Source organism: Molothrus aeneus, chromosome 27, assembly GCF_037042795.1.
Source record: "Molothrus aeneus isolate 106 chromosome 27, BPBGC_Maene_1.0, whole genome shotgun sequence".
NCBI lineage: Eukaryota > Metazoa > Chordata > Aves > Passeriformes > Icteridae > Molothrus > Molothrus aeneus.
The window spans coordinates 1,666,121-1,687,240 of NC_089672.1; the positions used below are offsets into that span (position 1 = coordinate 1,666,121).

The 21,120-nt window shown below is 62.5% G+C and overlaps 2 protein-coding genes across 2 annotated transcripts; one reads left to right on the forward strand and one right to left on the reverse strand.

The window, feature by feature from the left end:
- Nucleotides 1-1,498: 1,498 nt before the first annotated feature.
- Nucleotides 1,499-12,296, reverse strand: MKNK2 (MAPK interacting serine/threonine kinase 2). Its single transcript, XM_066566197.1, has 13 exons — nucleotides 12,214-12,296; nucleotides 10,234-10,315; nucleotides 9,982-10,083; nucleotides 9,762-9,859; nucleotides 8,769-8,848; nucleotides 8,263-8,336; nucleotides 8,079-8,183; nucleotides 7,684-7,739; nucleotides 7,253-7,348; nucleotides 5,756-5,950; nucleotides 5,500-5,664; nucleotides 5,355-5,398; nucleotides 1,499-5,116 (listed from the first exon to the last, which is right to left on the reverse strand). Exons 1-13 carry the CDS (start codon nucleotides 12,259-12,261, stop codon nucleotides 4,849-4,851), a joined length of 1,413 nt encoding a protein of 470 aa, XP_066422294.1. The 5' UTR covers nucleotides 12,262-12,296; the 3' UTR covers nucleotides 1,499-4,848.
- A 1,131-nt stretch (nucleotides 12,297-13,427) lies between these two features.
- On the forward strand, nucleotides 13,428-15,495 carry LOC136567110 (uncharacterized). Its single transcript, XM_066566618.1, has 3 exons — nucleotides 13,428-13,442; nucleotides 13,981-14,912; nucleotides 15,462-15,495. Exons 1-3 carry the CDS (start codon nucleotides 13,428-13,430, stop codon nucleotides 15,493-15,495), a joined length of 981 nt encoding a protein of 326 aa, XP_066422715.1.
- The last annotated feature ends 5,625 nt before the right edge of the window (nucleotides 15,496-21,120 follow it).

Consider the following 21,120-nt stretch of genomic DNA (forward strand, 5'->3'; position numbering starts at 1 on the left):
GACCCCCTACGTCAGCCAGGCCACCCTGGGGCTCTGCAGTGGCCCCTTCCCTCTGGGCCAGCGTGGGCACTGCTCCTGCTGCAGTTGGGGGCTTTTCTCCACTGCAAATCCACACCAGGGTATTTATAGCGCCCTTATCCCAGCAGAGCCTATTTTGGGCTGATGCTCAAGCACCAGAGCAGCACAGGTTATTTTAACCCAGTGCTGGGTTATTTTCAGAGCTGCCCTTCTCTGCACGTGCTCAGGAATGGTTTCCAACTGCCAGGCACTTTCTGGGGTTGGGGAAACTGGGGAAAGGGGAGAAGAGGGACCATGTAAAGGAATTTCAGAGATTTAAAGTTAAACCAGCATCTGCAGCAAAGCTGCCTTTGACACACCTGTCTGGGATCCAGCTGGATCCTTTTGAGCACCTCTTGAGCAAAGGGCAGGAGAGGAAAGATTTCTGAAGCACACAGCTGAGGGCCCAATGATGGTGAAACAACATGCAAGAGAGGAAGAAGAGCCAAGAACTGGATGCTCCTAAAATGTCCAGGGTCACCAGCTGGTGGCCCCAGGCCCAGGAGGGAGCAATGGTTTTGTTCAACAGAGGCTGGAACAGCACCATGGGATGGGACATGCTCCTCATCCTCAGCATGGAGGGAACCCCAGCTCTGTTCTCAGCACATGCCATCCTGGAACAGCCAGGGAAGGGACACTTCTGGGGCCATCCTGTCCTGATCCAGATGCTGCAAGAAGCAGCTGCAGCATTTACCCAGCAGTGAGCCTGGATCCTCAGCAGTGTTGCAGTGGGGCTGTCTCAGCTCACAGCTGGGAGCAGCAGCTGCTCCATGGCAGAGCCCACAGCCCATTCCCCAAACCTGGGGTGCCATGGATGGGGTTCTGCCAGGGCAGCAGCACCGTGGCAATGGCATCCAGAGGGATCCAGCTCCATCCCCCAGCATAGCAGCAGGGCAGGAGAAGTCAGGATTTTAAATTTTTATTTTAAATGCCACAAGGTCTTGCCTTGTCCATGTAAGAAAGCTCAGCAGCCCCTCTACAGCCTTTTTCCCACACCCTGATCCCCAGCCTCCAGTCCCCACTGCCTTCCCTATCCCACCACACTTTCCTCTTGCCTCAGTGGCCCCCTCTGGCCCCTGACCCATGGAGGGGTGGGGAGGATGTGCCAGGAGTGTCTCTGGGGGTGGCAGGGCAGTCCCAAGGCCGCTGGGTGCAGCTGGCAGGGAGCAGAGCCCTGCCCCATGACCTCCAGCTCCCATTGGGATTGAGAGGATCACACCATCCGCTGGGAAAAGTGAGTCAGGGCCTGAGCCTCTGCCAGCCCCTATTCCTGGCCTCCCACCCCAGCCACATCCCAGCCCCCTGGGCCAGCAGCAGGCTGGGAAGGAACAAGTGGGCTGGGAAGGATTATGGGGAGAGGAGCCCCTGCACAGAGAGCCACCCAATTCCCCAAACCCCTCATCCAACAAGCCCCACCTACCACAGCCACCTGCCCAGCATATAGGTCTCAATGCATTTTTATTAAATTCTTACAAAACAGAATACAAAATTCTGGCATCAACAATTGTTATAAAGGAAAACTTCAATTCAGCTGTATCAGATCACCTGGTACATACAGTAAAGTGCTTCTTTTTGTGTGTTTGTTTTTTTTTTCCTTTTTTTGTTTTTGTTTTTTTGTCCTTTTTTTTTTTTTTTTTTAATATTTTATTTTATTTCCCAGCCAGCCCCTGAGCAGAGGCAGCTGTTGCACAAACCAACAGTGCGTTAACGTGACTCTTGTTGAACCAGCTTTGGCAGTCTTCATCAATTGTAAAGTGGAGAAAGTTTCTCCTGGTTTGATAAAAAAGAGTTAGCTTCACAGTAAACATTTCTAACCAGTTCTAAGTCGAGTTAGTTGGCTGGAGGAAGGGTGGGGGGGAAGGGGAGGAAGCAAAAACACTTAACATTTCCAGCTTAAAAAAAAAATATTTTTGAAGTTGGTTTCCAAGATAGATGCTCTATGGGGGGGAAAGTTTGGAAAGAGGAAGAGGAGGAGGAAGGGTGCTGGCGAGAGGGGGTCGCTGGTGCTGGACCACGGGAGCATCTGTCTGGAAACCGCCCCAGAAGAGGCGCTGGCAGCGGGGAGGGGACGTCTGGCCCTGGCACAAGGGTGTCCCCAGCCATGCCTGCCCTGCCAGGGCACCTGTGGGTGCCCAGCACTGCCACCAGCCAGGCTGGAGGTTTTCCAGTCCATAGAGGCATTTAAAGATTCTCTACCAATGCACAGACCTGGCCTTGGGGCACCCCCCAGTACCACGCCAGGAGCGCCGGGTCCACACCAAACCCTACCCAAAATGCAAAGCCGAGCCCAGGCCGAGCTCAGATGCTCCCAGCACATCCTCCAAGTCCCACAAACTCCCACAGCATCTTCTGGCTGCACATCCCCGGCCGAGGACACCCACGGGACACAGGCAGGGTCACCCAGGCCTTCCCCAGAGTGTGTGGTGTACTTTATATTTAGAGATATAAAAGAGATCGCTCTTATGCGTGGGGGAAAAGGGGAAACTCAGTTTGCCAACAAAAGCAGCATGGGGGACAGATAAATTTTGGAGACATCCCCCTGCCATCCCCTTCCCATGATTTTTTTGTTTTTTAAAAAAAGGCTGCAGCGTGCAGCATCGATAGCTTCACAATACCAGCTCAAGGCATCGCGTACTGTACATCATTCAAGTATTTCTTAATATAAGACAACAAGGAATTATCTACAACTGATAAAACAAAATAAGCTATAAAAAGTAACAACGTACAATCAAGATGGATTTTTTTTTCTTCCTGTTAAAGGAGGCCTCTCCAGGGTGTCCTGGTGCCTGCGGGGAGGGTCTCCCCTCACCACTGCCTTGCTCCTCCCCACCCAGCACAGTGGGACTGGGGACACACAGGGGAGAGGGAGATCACAAGTGCGAGGCAGTTTTGGGGGTGGGATGGGGATGGAGTCACCCTCCCCAGCCCCCTGGGTCAGCAGAAAGGCTGGGAAGGGTGAGAGAAGATGGCCCCTGCCCTAAACTCCATCAACACCCGAGATCATCATCTCCCAAGATAACACACACACCTCCCTGAAACAAAAAACAACATATATTGCATAGTATTGCTGTCAGCAGTCTTAAAATAAAAAGGAGAACTTTCTTTTCTTTTTTTTTTTTCCAGAGACAGCAACTGTCTTCAGCTGAAGACCCAGGGAAGTCTGTTCCCCAGCTCAGAGCTCCCAAACCCTCACCTGTGCACACGATGGGCCGAGGCTGCTTTTGCAAAATATAAAGCTCAAAGCACTGAGTCAGAAAGGACAGGAGGAGGCTGTGAAGGGGGCACTGCCCTCCCAGCGGGATGGGGGCTGGCAGCAGGCACAGCTTGGTGGCACAACCCCAAGCAGTGCCTGTGGCAGGGAGCAGGGGGTGCCAGGGGGATCTGGAGGCTGGTCTGGCCCTGAGCTCCCCTGGACAGACCCAGAAACCAACCAAGGGCCTCGCCCCAACTCAGCATCCCGAGTCCTTCCCCCCCGAAGCAAACTCCAAGGAAAGGACAACGCCATGCATGGCTGAACACACGTGAGCAGGGATGCACGTGCATGACCACCCACACTGGCTCTCCCTGCTGAACACCCTGCTGCTCTGACCCCAAACCTTCCAGCCCCACATCCCGAGCTGTCCCCAGGCTGCTCCCCCGTGCCCTGGCCTTTGGGTGCTGCCACCAGCCTGACTGCTCACCCACTGGCACCCCTGGGGCATTGGGCACCCTCTGTGCCCCCTGACCCTCCTGCCACGGCAGCCTCGGGGCCAGCCTGAAGCCACGGCAGGTCTCACTGTCCTGCAGCAGGTCCTGATGCTCTGTAAGGGGGTCCTTGCTTTCCACAGAGCACACAATTCCCAGAGAGTGTTTCTGGTTGCTCTGGCCACCCTGAACACCTCATCCCCCATGCACCTCCTCCAGGGGCACAGCCACCAGCCCTTCCAAAACCCGGGGTGCAACACCTGACCTGGCACAAGAGCACCCATGCATCCCCAGGGAGCCGCCAGCCGGAGCGTGGGAGGAAAGGAAGACATCTCTCTGTGCCCTGTAGAGAAGCACAGCTGGCAGTTTAAAACCAACAGTAATTAAAAAGGAAAGGGGAAAAAAAAAGGCAAAAAGAAAAGAGGTGAATAGCTTATTCTGGAAGCAGGATGCCGAGGAGAGAAGGTGGGATGGGCACTGCTCCCTTGCTGGCACCGTCTCTCCCCAGCCCGAGCTGTTCCCTGCACTGTGTCCCCCTGGAGCTGAGCTGGGGACACCCCCAAGAACAGGACACAGGGGCTCCCCACACCTCCCACAGCTGGGAGGTGCCTCCCAGACCCCTAGGAAGGGGTTTTTGTGGGATCTACCCCAACAAGGAGAGAAACCTGCAGCTCCGAGGGGAGGGACGAGGTTAAAACACAACTCCCGTTGTTGAAAATGCGACCGAGGGTCTTTTGTTCACAGTATGAAATGAGCTGAAATCGTCAAAGCAGCCGCGGATACAAAGAGTCCTTTGGTGTCAGGGAGGGGGAAAATGTCAGAGGAGAAACCAAGAGCTGGGAAACAAAAGTCCGTGTGTCTGTCAGATGTCCTTGAGTGTGCCCTGGGTGAAGCAACCTCACACTTGATTTTATACCTTTAAAAAAAAAAAGATCTTAAACCCTCCCACCCCCAGACCTACAAGATCAGCAAAACCTTGGAAACCAGCCACAGGGACGAGTCCTGATCTTGTCACTAGCCAGAAACGGTGGGGTCAGGGAGGGAAAGGGGAAGAAAGAAAGGAGGAGAAGGGGGGACATGGGGTACAGCAGGTGTGAGGGGCACCACTCAGGCTTGGTCGGCCACCAGGACCAGCGGGGCCACCAGGTGCTGCCCAGAGGCCACTGCCTTGGCCAGGCTGCTCTTCTGCCGCCGCTTGGCCAGCTTGGACTCAGAGGGGGGGGAGAGCTGCATGGCCCGTGAGGTAGCTTTGATGATGATGGGTCGTGCTTCCTCCTCCGCCTCTTCCTCCTCGTCCTCGTCATGCCGTGTCAGCTGGCGGTTGACAGCGATGGCCTCGGCAGCAAAGGAGGTGAGCTCTTTGGCACTGCTGTTCCTGCAGGGGAGGCACGGGCTCAGCTGGGGTGTGGGGGGCTGGAGGGAGGTTGGGATCAAATATCCAGGTGTCCCTCCTCACATGCTGGCCATGCCAGACTGCTCAGACACCAAAAATCAAACCCAAAGTGGCAGGGCTGCCCAGACACAGAGTCGTGGCAGAGCCCCCAAAAAGCAGAAGGAACAGACAGTAGTGCTGAGGAGTGGAGTCAGGATTCAGGGGGCTGGAGCCCACTCACCTCTGCAGGATGATGGGGGTTGGCAGGGTATTGTCCGGGGCACACTGCAACAAAATGCAGCCAGTCAGAGCCAGGGTTGTGCAGACAGATGTTCCCCACCCTGGATTTTGGGAGCAGAGAGTGGGGAGGGGACATCAACACTCACCCCCTGCACCCAGGGGTGCTCCAGGACCTGGGCTGCGCTGAGCCGCTTCTTGGCATCTCTCACCAGCAGCTTGGAAATGAGGTCTTTGGCTCCAAAGGAGATGTGTGCCCAGTCCTTGTCAGGAAACTCATACTTCCCCTCCTGGATGCTCTCAAAGAGCATGTTCTGAGCAAGGGGAGAAAGAACAAGGCCTCAGCCAGGAGCGCTGCAGCCAAACTGGGGGTGGGTTTGGGCGCTGCTGGGGTCCCCCACTCACCTGGCAGGTGTGGCACGCCTCACCCCGGTCCCAGCCACAGTCAGAGCCGCAGTGGCCCACAAAGGGGGGGTACCCGCTGAGCATGATGTACAGGATGACACCCAGGCTCCACAGGTCACAGCGCTTGTCGTAGATTGAGGCTTCCTCGTTGAAGGCTTCCACCACCTCCGGGGCCATGTACTCGGCTGAGCCACACTGTGGGGACAGGCAGGGTGAGCCCCAGGGTGGGGACAGACAGGGCAGGGGGTGAGCCCCAGGGGTGGGGACAGACAGGGCAGGGGGGACTGGGAGGGTCCTGCCAGATCTCCGGGGCTGCACCTCTGAATGGAAGGTGCTCCCCAGGTTTGCTCCTGCCACATCGCCCTGCTGGGTTTCCCACCGCAGAGGATGCCACAGATCCGCCTCTCTGGGGTCACCCAACAGCAGCTGCCACCCCGAAGGAAAAAAAAAAAAAAGCCTAAAGGGTGCAACCCCTACGGTGCAGCACAGCCGGACCCACAGGACCCACAGCATTGTCACCACCCAACCGGCTCGGCGGGACAGCCCCAGCGCCGGGGAGCGGCCACGGGACACGGTGGGACGAGCCTGCTGTGCCTGCTCCTGCTCCCCGGGCCGGCACGGGCGGAGCTGCCGCGCAGGATCCGGGGCGGGAGGAGTTAACCCTGTGCAGGGAGAGGCAGAGCCAGCGGCCCCATTCCCCTATCGCTCCAGGGACTCTGGGGCTTTCCAGCACATGACCCGCAGCCCACACAGGCCCCGTGACCAGGGCAGAAAAGAGCTGCAGCCAGCAGATAATCGCCCCGTAACGAGAGAGGCCTCCAGACGAGGGGCCGGCCCCAGCAGCTGATGCCACCGCAGGAAAACAACCCCCCAGCCCGATCCCGGCTGAGAATGGGGAAACTCGGGACACCCCAGGAGCTCGGATCCGCCCCGGGAGGAGGCGGACGCGGAGGAAGGAGGGGGCTGGGGTGTCCTGGCTGTTGTGCACCCAGCACGGGCTCGGCTCCGCCCTCCCCGGCACGTTCGCACCCCAGAATCCGGGGTGCAGGGCGATACCCCGCAGGGGGCACCTGCGGCTGGCGATAAGGGCAGCGCGGCTTTCTGCGGGAGATGGCATCTGCGCGACACGGGGACACCCGGCAGCTCTCGGGCTGCCCACCCCGCGCCGCACAGGCTCGGCCCCTCTCCCTCGCCCACGAGCCGGGGAACCGCGGCCCCCCAGCCCGGTGCTGACCCAGTTCTCCCGGCAGGCTCGGCGAGCGCTCGGGCTGTTGCTAAGGCTCACGGCAGCCCGGGCGCTGCGCCAGCCCCCGGCCCCCCCGCGTTATGTAACCGCATCTCGCCTGCCACGGCGGGGGGGGGACGGGGGACACGCTGCATCAGCGACAGCAGCGACGAGCAGGGGGGTGTCCGTGCATATAGCCCTGCTCCTGGAGGCTGCAGGGCAGCTGGGGGGTGCCCGGGGACCCCACAATGGAGGGGGGCTCGCACGCTTACCGGGGTGAGCAGCTCCGGAGTGGAGATGGGGGAGCAGTCGCCGTTCAGTTTGATGCCACTTCCCAGGTCAAAGTCGCAGATCTTCACTGGGGAGACCTGGGGAGAGAGGGGAAGGAGTGGTCGGTGACCCCCCTGGCATCCTGCAGGAACCACAGCCGGCAGCCCCCGGGGACCACAGCCATGTTTTCAGGCCACAGCTGCTCAATGCCAGGTTGTGTCAAGCTTCACACCACGCTGTGCTGTGGCATATGGGGTGTGTGTGTCCCTGGCAGGACTTGGTGTGTGTATGGATGTGTCCCTGGCAGGACCTGGCATGTGTGTGTGTGTCCCTGGCAGGACCCTCCTGCACCCCCCACCTGAGGAATCACCCCAATGTGCCCACCCCCCCCAGGCAGCACACCCTGCACCCACCCTGGCTGCTCCCCGCTCACCTGGTCTGGGCTCTCACACAGGATATTTTCTGGTTTCAGATCCCTGTGTGCAATCCCTGGGGGCAAAAGAGCCAATGAGGGTAAAAATCCCCCTCCTACAAGAACTGCTATAGTGTAAAGTCTGGGGGTGGCACAAGGACCCCTCCCCTCCCCACCCCAAATCACTGCCTGCGCCCTGGCAAAAGGCAAAATTTGCTGCTGGCCGCAAATCCCAACCAAACTGGAGGAACAGGATCTGCACCACAAAAAGCCTTGTGATGCAGCTGGGCCTGACCCTGCGTGCTGGGACGGGCACTGTCCCCTGGGCAGGAGGATGAGGGGAGGCAGTGACACCCCCGGGAGGGCCCAGCACACCCCAGGGTGTCCTTGGTGGCACCTGGGGCGTCCCAGCTCACCTTTGTTGTGCAGAAAGTGCAGGGCGCTGGCGATATCCTGCACCACCACGCTGGCCTCCAGCTCGTTGAAGTGGCGTCTCCGGTGGATGTGGGTCAGGATGGAGCCTGTGGCCAGGTGAGAGCAGAGCTGGGGTTCGTGGGGGTCCTGCTGCCCCAGTTCCCCCCACCCTGGGGCTGCACTCACCTCCCCTCATCTTCTCAAACACCAGGTAAAACCTCTCCTCCTCCTCGAAGAACTCAATCAGCTCCAGCACATTTCTGCAGGGACCATGGCATCAGTCCAGCATCCCCCCAAACACCTCCTGGGGTCCCCCCCCAGCCCCATCCAGCACAGGACCCCGGGAGGGATGTGGGATGGGAAAACTGGGCTTGCAGTGATTGAAACCACACGGCCAGGGCCCCCCTGGCCGAATTCCAGGAGGGAGAGGGGCTTGCAGCGCCCGGCTCGCTCCTCCCTAATTGCTCCCAGCCCCTCCTGGCCCGCCCCACACACAGCAGGGGCTCGGCTCGGCTCCAACTTGGCCACCGAGGCCCTGCCGTCATGGCAAACCACCGAATGTCCCCTGGGGATGCTCCACCGGCCAGCGGGCTCAGGGGCAGGGAGCGTGGGGCAGAGGGCGGGCTGGCTGTGACCCAATCATCAGCTCCCAGCCCACTCCCGGTGCCCACCGTGGGGGATGCCCCCCGTACCTGTGTCCCTGGCACTGATAGAGCATCTCCACCTCCCGGAAAACCCTGCTCCGGATGTGTCCCAGGCGCTTTTCGATGATCTGGAAGGCAAAGAGGGGAGGCTGAGCGCTGCCAGGGAGGGGCCGGGGCACCGCTGCCCCTCGGGCGCGGGGAGCCGCGGGGCCGGGCGGGGCTCCGGAGCAGAACAGGCTGTTCCCGGCGCCGGTGCCAAGCGGCAGCGGCCGTGCCAAGCCGCTCCCTCCGGGGCCGGGGCCAGCAGAGCTCCATGTGACGCTGGAGCAGCGAAGGGCCCTATGCCCCACTGGGTGCTGGCAAGGCGGGGCTCGCTGCCCGTGCCAAGGGCGGACAGGGGGACACCCCACACGGTGGGGAGGGCAGATGGATGGGTGCTGTCACTGCCCTTTGGGGCACACAGAGCACTCCAGCAGCACAGCCCTCCCTGCTGCCTCGGCTTCTCCTCTGGGGCACCCAAAGGCCCCCACGGAGCGATGGGGGAGGCAAAGCTCCCCTGGCATTTGGCTGCTTTTTGACACAGGGCCCATCCCAGAGCCCCTCTGCCATGGCTCAGAATCTGTGGGGTGCAGGGCCACGGGACCACCATGCTGACCCCAAAAGCTCGTGCCAACCTCCTCCAGCACCCGCATGAGAGAAACCTTCCTAGAGTGAACAGGAGACCACCATCCTACCAGCACCACCCTGCCCCAAGTCCCCAGACACATCCCAAGTGTTCATTTAGTCTCTGGCCTGCCCTCATTGACAGAGAGAGGAGTGTGGCTGAAGGAGGTCACCGAGGAGCCCGAGCTGGGTGGTGGCAGAGGTCGATGTGCCACCACCACAGCCCAGCACTGCTGCATCCCCACCCCTCTCCCTTCCCTCCAGCCCATAGAACTGCAGTCCTGGGCCAGCACAGGATGGTCCTGGGAGCTGGGAGAGCCCCAGGAGTGGAGGGCAGGATGGAAACTGAGGTAGAGGGTGGGAGGAGGGCAGCTTTACCTTCACCGCATACTCCTTGTTGGTGATGAGGTTCACGCAGGACTGGACTCTGGCGTGGGCCCCTTCTCCCAGCACCTCCTCCTGCAGCTGGTAAACATCTGCCAGGGGAGAGGTCACCTGAGCTGCTGGCCCCACTGCACACAGCCTGGGGATACCAGGAGGGCCCAGCCTTGCCCCAGGCCAAGGGCAGCCCCTGGGGTCCCTGAGCAGCCCCACTCACCTTCGAACCTGCCCGAGAAGCTGTCGGTGGCTCTGCAGCGCTTCTTCTTCTTGTTCCTTTTCTTGGCATCAGGGATGTCGATGGGTTGACTTGAAGGCATGTCTGTGCCAGAGCAAAGCCAGCAGTGTCAGCCATCCCTGTCCACCCACAGCTCCCCCAGCACCGCCAGGGCTGCCCCCAAAGCCCTCAGGGCCCAGATCCCAGGGGCAGGATGGGAGAGGCCACGCAGGGAGGGAGCCCCTGGCGACTCACCGGGACGGGGCGGGCACTCGAAGTTGAAGACGGGCTCCAGGTGGTTGGACTGGTCGAACTCCAGGTCGAAAGGGTTTTGCCCCTGTGGGAGCCAAGAGCAGGACTGAGGTGGCAGCTGCTGGATCAGCCACCACCAGCTGCCACCCTGAGCCCAGCATGCTCCAGCAGCTCCTGGGACACATTCTGCTCACTACCCCATGGTGCAGGTCACCAGCCAATGGTGGGACACGGCAGAGCTCCAGAGGATGAGGAGGAAGGCTTTGACCACATCTCCTGATGGGGATGGTGCTGCAGGGTCACTCCTCCAGCCAGCCCCAGGCCAGCACATGGGGGATGATGAGAGGGACCGCAGCCGCCCACACCAACCCAACCCCAAATCTCCACCCAAACCTGAACCACAGTGAGGTAGGAGGGGGAGGAAGAGAAGTCACAGGGCAAGACAGGCTCCAGAGCCACCCCTCCATGTCCTCCCAGCTCCCTGCAAGGTCACAGAGGCCAGAGCCTGCTCCATGGACATCGTGTCCACTGGGCTGCAGGACACCCCCGACCCGGCAGGATCAGGCCTCACTCCAAACCCTCCTGCACCCTGGGATCCATGGAGGGCATGGACCTGCTCCTTCCCCCATGCTGAACCCCAGTGGCACCCAAAGGGACATGGGGACCCTCTGCTTCCTGCTCCCCTGAGCCACCCGTGGGATGGGGCAGTGCTAGGGGCAAAAGGGCCCCCTCCTCCCCAGGATTATGAAATCTGTTTGGGTGGAGGTGGCAGCTCCAGCGGCGTTCCCAAACCCGCCCGGTGCCCGGGCCGGCTGCCAGCCCCAGCACGGCCAACCCCGGCCACCGGCAGAAACACCCAGAAGGCGCCTGTTTACTGCAGCCCTGGGGGGGCCGGGGGTCCCCAGGGGAACGGGGGGCAGGATCACCCCCCCCACCAACCACCACTTTGGATCTCCGGGACCAAAACTCTCCCGTGCTGCATTTTCCCAGCTCTCCTCCCCCTCAAAACCTGGATTTGGGGAGCGCAGCATCGCCCCGCAGCTGCTGCCCCCCCGGGACGAGCCCCGGCAGGATGGGGGGGTCGGGGCCTCCGGGAGAGGCACGGGGTGTACGGGAGGGCAGGGGAAGCACAGGGGGGCACTGGGGGGGCAGTAGGGGGCCAGGGGGCCCTGCCAGCTGCCGCAGCACTGCCACACAAAGGTCTGGGGGATGGGAGGCTGCGCACGGGCTCCATCAGCACAGCCGAGGTGCCCCCCCGCCTCCATCCCCAGCCACCGCGGGGGGACACAAACCCCGGCCAGAGGCCGCCCGAGCGGGAGCGGGGGTCACCACCAGGAGGGGGTTAGGGGGACCCTCCCGCACCCCGGAGCTGGAGAGAAACCGAACAAAGAACCCCGCAAGCCACAGCCAGGAGCGGCTCGGGAAGGGGAGAAGCGAAGGGAGCGGGGCCACAGGGACCCCCCGCACCCCCCGAGGTGACAGCGGCAGGTGGGACCGGGGGGGGGGGTGACGGGCCCGGGTTTGGGGTGCCCAGGGCATCCCGGGGCGGGCGCGATCGAGCCTCGCACGGTCCAATCGGGCCGGGTCTGGGGAGCCCTGAAACCACCCCCACATCGCAGCCGGACCAGGACGAGGGGGTGCAGCTGGGCGGGGGGAAAGTGCAGCCAAGGCACCCACGGGGGATCCCCGCGGGAGCTGCAGCATCCCAGCGCCCACCCGAGGCATGGGGGGAGACACTGAGCCAACCCCCGGGAGCACCGCGACCTCCGGCACGGGGGGACAGGGGGGTCCCCCCGCACGGTTTGGGGGCAGCGCCCCCGGAGCTCCTCAGTTTGGGGGTTTCGGGGGTGGGGCAGGAAGCGGCCGGGCCCCCTCCGTTCCCGGGCAGGGGAGGCAGCGATGCGGGCGCAGCCCGGCCCTGCCGGCAGCCCGGCCCCGGAGCCCCCCAGAGCATCCCGGTAGGGGCGGGGAGCGGCCCCTTACCTTGAAGGAGCGGTGGAATCCCGGGATCTCTGATTTCTTCTGCACCATCTTGCTGCGGGGGGGGGCGGGGGGCGGCGTTGCTGGGAGAAATGAGGGGGGGCGGCAAAATAAAAAAAAAAAGGGGATGGGGGGAGGGAGGCGGAGGGACGGGCAGAGCCGGAGGGGAGTCCGGGGGTGGCCGAGACCTGCGGGGAGATGAGGGGGGGGGGGTCAGGCGGTTGCGGCCCCCCCGATCCTGCCCGGTTCCGCCCCCGAGCCCCCCGGGCCGGCGCTCACCGGCGCGGCCCCGCAGAGCCGCCGCTGCTGGTGGTACCGCAGCCCGCACCGCCGCCCGCTCCGCTCCGCGCCGCTCCGCCGCCGCCGGGGGGGGACGCGCCGCCCCCGCCCCCGCCGCCTTTATAGGCACGGCCGCGGCCCCGCCCCGCCCCGCCCCCGGGCCGCCGACACCCCCCCGGCCGCCCCGGGACGGGGACACCCCGCCGGGGACACGAGCGGCCACCCCGGGCACACAAACACCCCCGGCCAGGGTCACAGAACCCCCCCGACACTCCCCGGGGACACAAACACCCCTCCCGGGCACTCACCGGGACACAATCGTACCCCCCCCCCCCGGGGACACAGTGCCCCCCCACACCCGGGCACACAAACAAACAACCCCCCCCGGGACACCCCAGAGCCCCGGGCACAGGGACAGCAACAGCGCCCCCGCCCCCCGGACACAAACACCCCCCCGGACACGCAAACAGCCCCCCCGGACACCCCAATTCCTCCTGGAGACACAAAGACCCCCCCGGGCACTCACTGGGGAAACAGCCTCCCTAAGGGGGACACCCCAAACGCCCCCCGGGACCACCCACACCCCCTCTCGGGCACCCACCCGGGACCTCACCCCCCCGGATTCCATCTGGGGACACCGCACCCCCCTCGGGTACCCCCCTCGCTGCACCGGGGCAGCCTCTGTGCTGCTCCGGGGACCGGGACCCCCCCCCGGCACCCTCCTGTGCTGTGGGGGAGGCTGGGGACACTCCTTGGAAGGGTCCCTGCACCCCCATACCTGGCACCCCCTGTGCTGCACCCCTTTGCCACCCCCCCTGTGCTGCCCCCAGCCACAGGGGCACCCCCAGTCCCCCCCAGATTGCACCCACTGAGGGTGCAGGGGTGGGGGAGGGCAACCCCCGCATCCTTCAGACCCCCCTGCACCATTTTAGGGGACAATGCCCCCCCCCCAGGCACCTCAATTCCCCCCTCCCCTTCAGAAACGCTTGGGCACAGGGATAGGGACAGGGACACCTCTTGGGGACCCCCCTGCACCGGGACAAGGACACTCCGGATCCGTGTTCAGGACCTGGTGGCAGGGGAGGGGGGCCCCCTGAGCCCCCCAGCCCACTCAGGTCACGAGTGGGGCAGAGCTCAGCCCGGCCTGCACCGGTGGGGGGGCAGAGCAGGGGTCACGTCCCTCTGTCCCCAGTGGCTGTGGGGAGCAGGACCCCCCTCCCGGCGCGGTGACCCCGTGGGAGCCCCTCCCCACGCGTGTGTGCGACTGTCCTGTCCCGTCCTGTCCCGTCCTGTCCCCCCCGCGCCGTGTGACGCCAGCGGGGGCTCGGAGCAGACGCGCTCGGCGCGCGCAGCGGCTGCGCCGGGGCCGACGGCTGCGGCACCGCGGTGACTTCACCGCCCGCCCCGCGCATTGGCTGCGCCCGCCGCTGCCACGGCATCCCCGGACCCCCTTGTCACAACCATCGGCACCCCCAGACTCCCGTGTGACAGCCACGGCACCCCGGACCCCCCGTCACCGACACCGGCACCCCCAGACCCCCTTGTCACAACCATCGACAGCCCCGGACCCCCCCGTCACCGACACCTCCGGAGCCCCCTGTCTCTACCACGGCACCCCCGGAGCCCCCCGTCACCGCCACGGCACCCCGGACCCCCTTGTCACAACCATCGGCACCCCCGGACTCCCGTGTGACAGCCACGGCACCCCCAGAGCCCCCGACACCGACACCGGCACCGCCGGACCCCCCCGACACCGGCACCCCCGACCGCCCTGGCTCCATCACGGCAGCCCCGGATCCCCCCCCCGGCACTGTCACCGGCACCCCCCGGAGCCCCCTCAGCACTCTCGACACCCCTGGAACCCCCGGCGCCGCCATCGCCACCCCTGGACTCCCGCCATTATTGCCATCGGCACCTCCAGCCCCCCCTCGTCACTGCCACCGGCACCCCCGGCCCCTCCCATCACCATCGGTACCCCCGGACCCGGCCCCCGGCCACTATCGGCACCTCCAGACCCCCCTCGCCACCATCATCGGCACCCCCGGATCCCCCCTCGCCGATATCGCCCCCCCTGGACGCCCCTCACTGTCACGGCACTCCCAGGCCCCCCTCAGCCATTGCAACCCCTGGAACCCCCCCCTATTGGCACCCCCGGAACCCCCCCACGGCCATCGCTACGCTCAGACCTCCCCTCACTGTTATCAACACCCTTGGACCTTTCCCCTCTCCATCGGCACCCCCGGACCCCCCCCTCACCGCCATCGGCACCCCCAGAGCCCCCTCAGCCATGGGCACCACCACCCCCCCATTGCCGCAGCCCCCGGCCCCGCTCTGCCCCCCCCTCCTCTCCCCCGCTGCAGGGGCTGTTTGGGGGAATGTGCATCGCCCCAAATCCCGGTGCTGACCGACGTGGGGTCCCCAGGGTGGGCTCCTGGCCCCCCCCTCCAAACCTGCCACATTCCTGCTTTTCCGGGCCCTCATGGCTCCTCCTGCGTCCCTCACACCGGCCTGGCCCTGCCCGGGCCTTTGTTTGTTGGTGCAGCTCATGAGGGCTCCCCCGTTAATCCGGTTTGGGGGGGTGAGTGGTGGTGCCCCCACTGCTGGGGGGTCCTCAGGGGGACAGGGACGGTCTCTTCCCCCGCTGGGGAGGAGCCACACATCCCCAGATCAGGCCCACCACCACATAGGTCATGGGAGTGACAGGGCAGCACAGCCGGGCCCACAGCCCTGGGGCCACCAGGGGTGCCTGGCGTGGGGGGACACCCAGGGCCGGGCTGGGGGCTCACCCAACCCCGGGGGTTCCCTGGGGTGTGTAAGCTGGGGCAGTGGCAGCGTGTTCACCGTGTGTGCCACGTGTGCCACGTGCTGGCTGCGTGTCACGTTACTGTCATGTCCCCTGTGTGTCCCCCACGTGTCCCCTGCGTGTCCCCACATGTCACCGTGCCCTCTGTGCACGCCTGGTGTGTGCTCAGTGTCCACCCCGCTCCCCGTGTGGCCCTGGCGTGACCTTGGCGTGTTTGCCCCCTGTGCTGGTCACACACCCTCAGTGCACACTCAAGGGGAGGTTTCCAGCCCCGTGTGGCAACAGTTCTGGGCACAGGGACACCGGCACAGGCTCCTCTTCCCAAGGCTCCTCTTCCCAAGGCTCCCCTTCCCCGTGCTGGTCCCTGTGGAATTGGCTGCCAGGGAAAGTGCACAAAAGCACACACGTGTGTGCAAGGCCAGAGCATGGCCAGGGGGTGTTTGCATGAGCACACACACACGCCTACAGGTGACGAGGTGTAGTTTTGTGCCTGCATGTGTCCATCCCAGTGCACCACCCGTGTTTCCCCCACAGGACCAGGGCTCTCCCTCTCCTGCTGGGCACAGGGTGCAGCCAAAATCCCCAAAATACCCCCCTGGGCCCAGCCTGCCCCCAGGTCCCTGTACTGGTGGCTCCTGCTGTGGGACACACGTGCCTGTGGACCGTGGAAAGGGCCAGCACTGGCAGCTCACAGAGCACAACTCAGGCCTTCCTAATGTTTTTTTCAGGGAAACACAAATTTCGATACATCTGAGCCCCCTCTCTGCTCCTGATCACATCCAGTGCCCCAGGGGTGCCAAGAGCAGCGAATTCCCCATGTCCCAGTTCTGCCCAGGATCATGGTGAGCCCCCTGCTGTGTCCCCACGGTGTCACCTGTCCCCGCACCAGGACCCACCATCTTGTGGGGTCTCCAGGAGCTGTTGGAGCCCCACGCTCCAAGACGGGCCGAGGGAAAACAGGAAAGTGAGCGGGGCTGTGCCGGAAGGCGGCTATTGTTGGCCAGGAGCAGAGGGAGCGGCAGGGGCCGGAGGCATCGCGGCCACCCTGTCACCCGCTGTGCCCTGAGCCACTCAGGGGTGGCTGCCCACCCCTCTGGATGTGCCCCAGTGTGGGCAGGCGCTGCTCGGGGCTGTGCAGGGCTTCCCCTCCCACCCCACTGCTCTGCCTTGGAAGGAAAATAAATAAAACTTTTTTTTTTTTTTTTTTTTTTTTTCCGTGTGTGTTACTTCCCCGGCCCAAGGAGGGCCCAGCTTCCCGGCCCTGGAAGCAGGAGGATTTGGAAGCCTGGCTGTGAGTCAAATGAAAAAATCCTGCAAAAAACCTGGAATTTCCTGCTGGGCAGAAATCGGAGGTTTGACACTCCTGGCGCTGGGGTGGGACAGGAGGGATGGGAGGGACACGGGGACAGGAGGGACACAGGGGACACCCCTCCCCCATGCCCAGGGCACACACGGGCTCATGGCCGGGCTGTTTCCTGTGCTGGTGGATCCTCCATTTCCCCCTCACCTTGAAGCCACTGGGAAGTTTTGGCAGCTCCTGCCAGGCCTCCAGTGCACCCCAAGTCCCCCCCTGCCACCCTGGGGCTCTCCCAGGGACCCGGCCCTGGTCCCTCAGTCCCCATCTGCTGCAGGGACAGGGCTGGGGTGAGCCCTGCTTGGCTTTACCCCCCCATTTCAGGGCTGCCCCCTGCCCAGGAGCCCCCAGCAGAGCTGCCCAGAGTGTCCCAGGGGACAGCAGGGGGACAGGCAGAGTGAGAGGGGTCACCAGCAGGGGGATGGTGGTGGTGTTCCTCAGTTTCCCCAGCTGGAAGAGGTGCCATAAGGGGAGAGAGTAGCTGGAGCCCAGCATGGAAGCTGCAGGGGAGTGTGTTCTGAGGGAGGGTACAAACACACCTGGGGTGGTTTCACCCCCAAAAAGTCCTACAAGGGAGGTGCCAGCTCAGTGGGAACATCCTCCCTCCCCCAGCCCCCAGTCCCTGACACCCCACACCAGCCAAAACCCAGGGGACAAGGACATGGAGATGGTGGGATTGGGATGGGGCTTGGCCCAGGGATCTACTGGGAAGATGGATCAAATCCTCCAGGAGGGAAATCTCAAATCTCTGCAGCCCCCAAAAGAAGGAGCAGGAGCTGCAGGAGCTTTTGGGGTTGGTGGGAGAAGGGCAGGGACAGGGCTCCTGCTGTGCCACAGTGGGAGTCCTGTCTTAGCGGAGAGCAGCAAATGGGAAAAGCATTTCCAGGAGGACTTCAAACACCCCGGGCTCTTTTCACCTTCCTCCACCCTCCCAATTCCCTGGGAAGGGGGAAGTCTGCAGCAGCAGCCCTGACCCCCTGCAGCTGGGTCACTCTGGGGAAGCCCAGGGACGTGGCAGGAAGAGGTGCAGGCTGGCACGTTGCACATTTTCTTAGAAGGAGCAGAAAAACTCCCAAACCATCAAAAAATTCCCCCCTGCTTCCTTGGAAAGGGCACTGAAACCACAGCAGGGCCTGTACACCCTGTTACACCCTGTCAGTGCTGGCAGCCTCTGAGGTTAGCAGGGATTTGTTCACCAGGACCAAAAACGATCCTGGGGCCCCTTCTCCTGGTGAGGAGGGAGCTGCCATCCCCGTGGGGCCCGAGCAGCAGGTGCCCTGGGTATCAGTGTCACCAGGGATGGGACATGTCCTCCTGGCTCCAGCATTTTCCCAGAAGCATTCCAGGTCCTGCCCATGTTCCTGGAGCTGCTGGCTCCCGGCCTGGCCTGTGCCATACAAGGCAGAGGGAGCACGTGCCATGCTGGTGACTGTTCCCTTGTCCCACAACGGCTGTCACCTCCTCCATGGAGCCCAAAACTGGAGCTGAGCAAACCCAGGGTCCTGCCCGGGAGGAGGAGGGCACGGATCAGGGCTGGGGGGCTGCCAGGGACCCTGGGGAATCTGGCTCCAGAGGCATCAGCTGTCCAGGGAACACAGAACAAACAAAAAACACATTTCAGAGCTTGGAAAGCGTCCACTGCCCGTGCAGGGATGAGGGACAGAGGCACTGCCCTCAACAGAGGGTGTGGGGGGCTGAGTGTGACAGCAGAGCTGTGCAGGGACATGTCCTGTGCCACCTGTGCTCCTGTTTCCCCAACTCAAAAGGTGCATGAATGAGGCAGCACCTCCTGGGGATGGGAACACAGTCCATGTGTCCCCTGCTGTCTCTGGGACAGTGCCCAGGGCTGGAGGAGCAGGGCCAGGCAGTGTAAGGACATCTTTCTGTCACAGCACAGCCCCAGCAATGCTGCCCAGGGAGGTGGTGGCAGGTGGGGACACCCCTGTCCTCACCCAGCAGGACGTGGCTCTGGCACAGACCCCACAGACACACAGCCACAGGTGCCATAGGAGCCCCTGGTCCCCCTTGGCTGCTTTCCAAGGGTCCCTGCAAAGGCTGCCCCCACTTCCCAGCTTCCCACTCTAAGCAAACCCTGATGAGATTCATGATGGATGTGATCAACCCTTCCACCAACCCAGCAATGGTCTGGACTGGGATCCAGCAGGGGAAAAGGCCAGAGCCAGGCCAAGAAGTCCAGGAAACCCAGGAGGAGCAGAGTGCCCCAGGGAGCATCGATGCTTGTGAGTTCAGAACCTTGTGTGGGATTAACACGTGGAGAGCAGGTGGCTTTTCCAAGACTTATTTATCAAGGAACAATGAAAGTTGTGGGTACAAGGAGCCCCCTGCACTTTTCCCTGTGAGCCAGCTTCACCCCATCCCCCTGCCAGCAAGGCACCAGTGGGTGCCTCGAGCTCTCCCTGCCTGGCAGTGTGGCTGTGCCAGGGGGTCCTGGAACAGGGACACCTCTCAAGCTGTGCCTCAAGCAACAGAGACCTTTCCACCAACAACACATCTTTGGATAAGCCCAGTTTGAGCTCCCCCTAATCTGCAGCTGGACTGCACATCTGTCATCTCCTCTGCAGGTGGGACACATCTCAGGGTTTGGGATGAGACTGAGACCCTTACTTGGAACAGCTCCTTGGTGAGTTCCTGACAGCACCCTGAATTAACACCAATGAAATCCATGTATTTAATTCCTTCATATGTGAACCACTGTCCAAATCTGAGACTAAGACTGGATGTGGGCTGTCCCTAAGGTCCATCAGGAATTTAGGAAGCAGGGGGGTCTTGTCTGAACCTTGTACTCCACAGAAGGGTCTCTCTTACCCTTTTACATCCTCAGTCTCAGAGTAAATCATTTCAGCTCGATTCCAACTTGATTTTCCTTAGTCTTTTACATCCATGTAGGAAGTACCAGAGGGAACCTCATTATTGTACCCTGTTAAATCACACTTTCATAGATTCATATTAAAATCTAACCTCCCTTGGTTGACAGTGACTCTTTGAGTGACCCTAAATCACTCATCTGTGACAAACGGATGTTGTTGGCAGGATCCTAAATCCAGATTCATGGGGCCCTGAAGCTCCTGAGGGTTCAGGGGATGGAGAAGCCCAGCAGGGGAGGATCAGAACGAGCCATGGCTTCCTGGGAGCAGCAGGAGACCCTGCTCTGAAGCACAGGAAAGGAGCATTTCCCTCAGAACATACGGCAGCCACAGCCCCCTCTGTGCTGCCAGCTCCAGGGCAGATGCCATCTGTGCTTTTTGGGAAGGGATCAGCCCTGCAGAGGGGAGGCTGCTGGAGCCCTGGGCACTCTACCTGCTCAGCCCAGGCCCTGCAGTGCAGATCTGCAAAGCTGTTCTCTGGGTTCTCAGCACAGCCTTTGTGATCCCTCTGCACCCAGCCTGTGCCAGGGGGATGAGCAGTGAAAGTGCCCAGAGGTCCTGATCAAGACTAAGTCCCGTGGTGAGGCTGGGCTCAGCTCAGGGGGCTCAGTTTGGGTGAGCTCAGCCCTGGGGGCTCAGCTTGTGGTGCTCAGCACTGGGGCAGCAGTTTGGGTGAGCTCAGCCCTGGGGGCTCAGCTTGTGGTGCTCAGCACTGGGGCAGCAGTTTGGGGTGCTCAGCCCTGTGGGCTCAGCTTGTGGTGCTCAGCACTGGGGCAGCAGTTTGGGGTGCTCAGCCCTGGGGGCTCAGCCCCAGGGCTCACAGCTGCCTGCTCCCTGCAGCACTGCAGCTGCAGCTCAGGAGCAAGTAAACACGAGATGAAAGCCTGGGGAGATGAAAGTGGGGCTGGGGCTGCCGAGGCAGAGGCAGAGCTGTGGCTCCACAGACCTGTCTGGGCAACATCCTGCACTGCCGGGCGTGGGGCCGGGCTCAGCCACCTCCAGCCTGGCCACATCTTCTACAAAGGTGCTTTTCCTCCTCCTCCTCCTCCCTTGGCTGAGCTGGTCTGGCATGGGAGGGTCTTTCCCCCAAAAAGAAAGGGGGGCTGAGGAAGGCAGGTCCCTGCAGCCCTGTGGGTCACAGGTGCCACACGTCCCCAGAAAGCACCCACAGCACCCCAGGAATGTGAAAGGGGAAGCTGAGGAACTGCAGCAGGAGCTGCCCTGGCTCTGAGGGCTGACCCAGCAGCACTCACCACCCACCTGCAGCCCCACCACGGCTCAGCACCTGGGGCCTTGCAGGTGTCCTGGTTTCAGCTGGGACAGAGCCAGTTCTCTCCCCAGTAGTTGGTCCAGGGCCGTGTTTGGGATCTGGGATGAGAATAATGCTGATAACACACCGATGTTTTGGTGTTGCTGAGCAGTGCTTACCCTAAGCCAAGGACTTTGTGTGTCCCATGCTCTGCCAGCAAGGAGGGGCACAACAAATGGGGGAAGCAGGGCTGGGACAGCTGACCCAGGCTGGCCAGAGATATTCCACACCAAGGAACAGCATGTTCTCCAGCTGAGCTGCACCCAGAAAACACTGGGAG

Excerpts from the sequence above, each read along its gene's own strand:
- MKNK2 (XM_066566197.1), bottom strand. The coding sequence starts at position 12,261 with ATGGTGCAGAAGAAATCAGAGATCCCGGGATTCCACCGCTCCTTCAAG. Across the intron at positions 8,337-8,768 it reads TATCAGTGCCAGGGACACAG|AAATGTGCTGGAGCTGATTG; the intron begins GTACGGGGGGCA and ends TGGTCCCTGCAG. Across the intron at positions 7,349-7,683 it reads TGTGTGAGAGCCCAGACCAG|GTCTCCCCAGTGAAGATCTG; the intron begins GTGAGCGGGGAG and ends CTCTCTCCCCAG.
- LOC136567110 (XM_066566618.1), top strand. Across the intron at positions 14,913-15,461 it reads ACCGACGTGGGGTCCCCAGG|TGTCCACCCCGCTCCCCGTG; the intron begins GTGGGCTCCTGG and ends GTGTGTGCTCAG.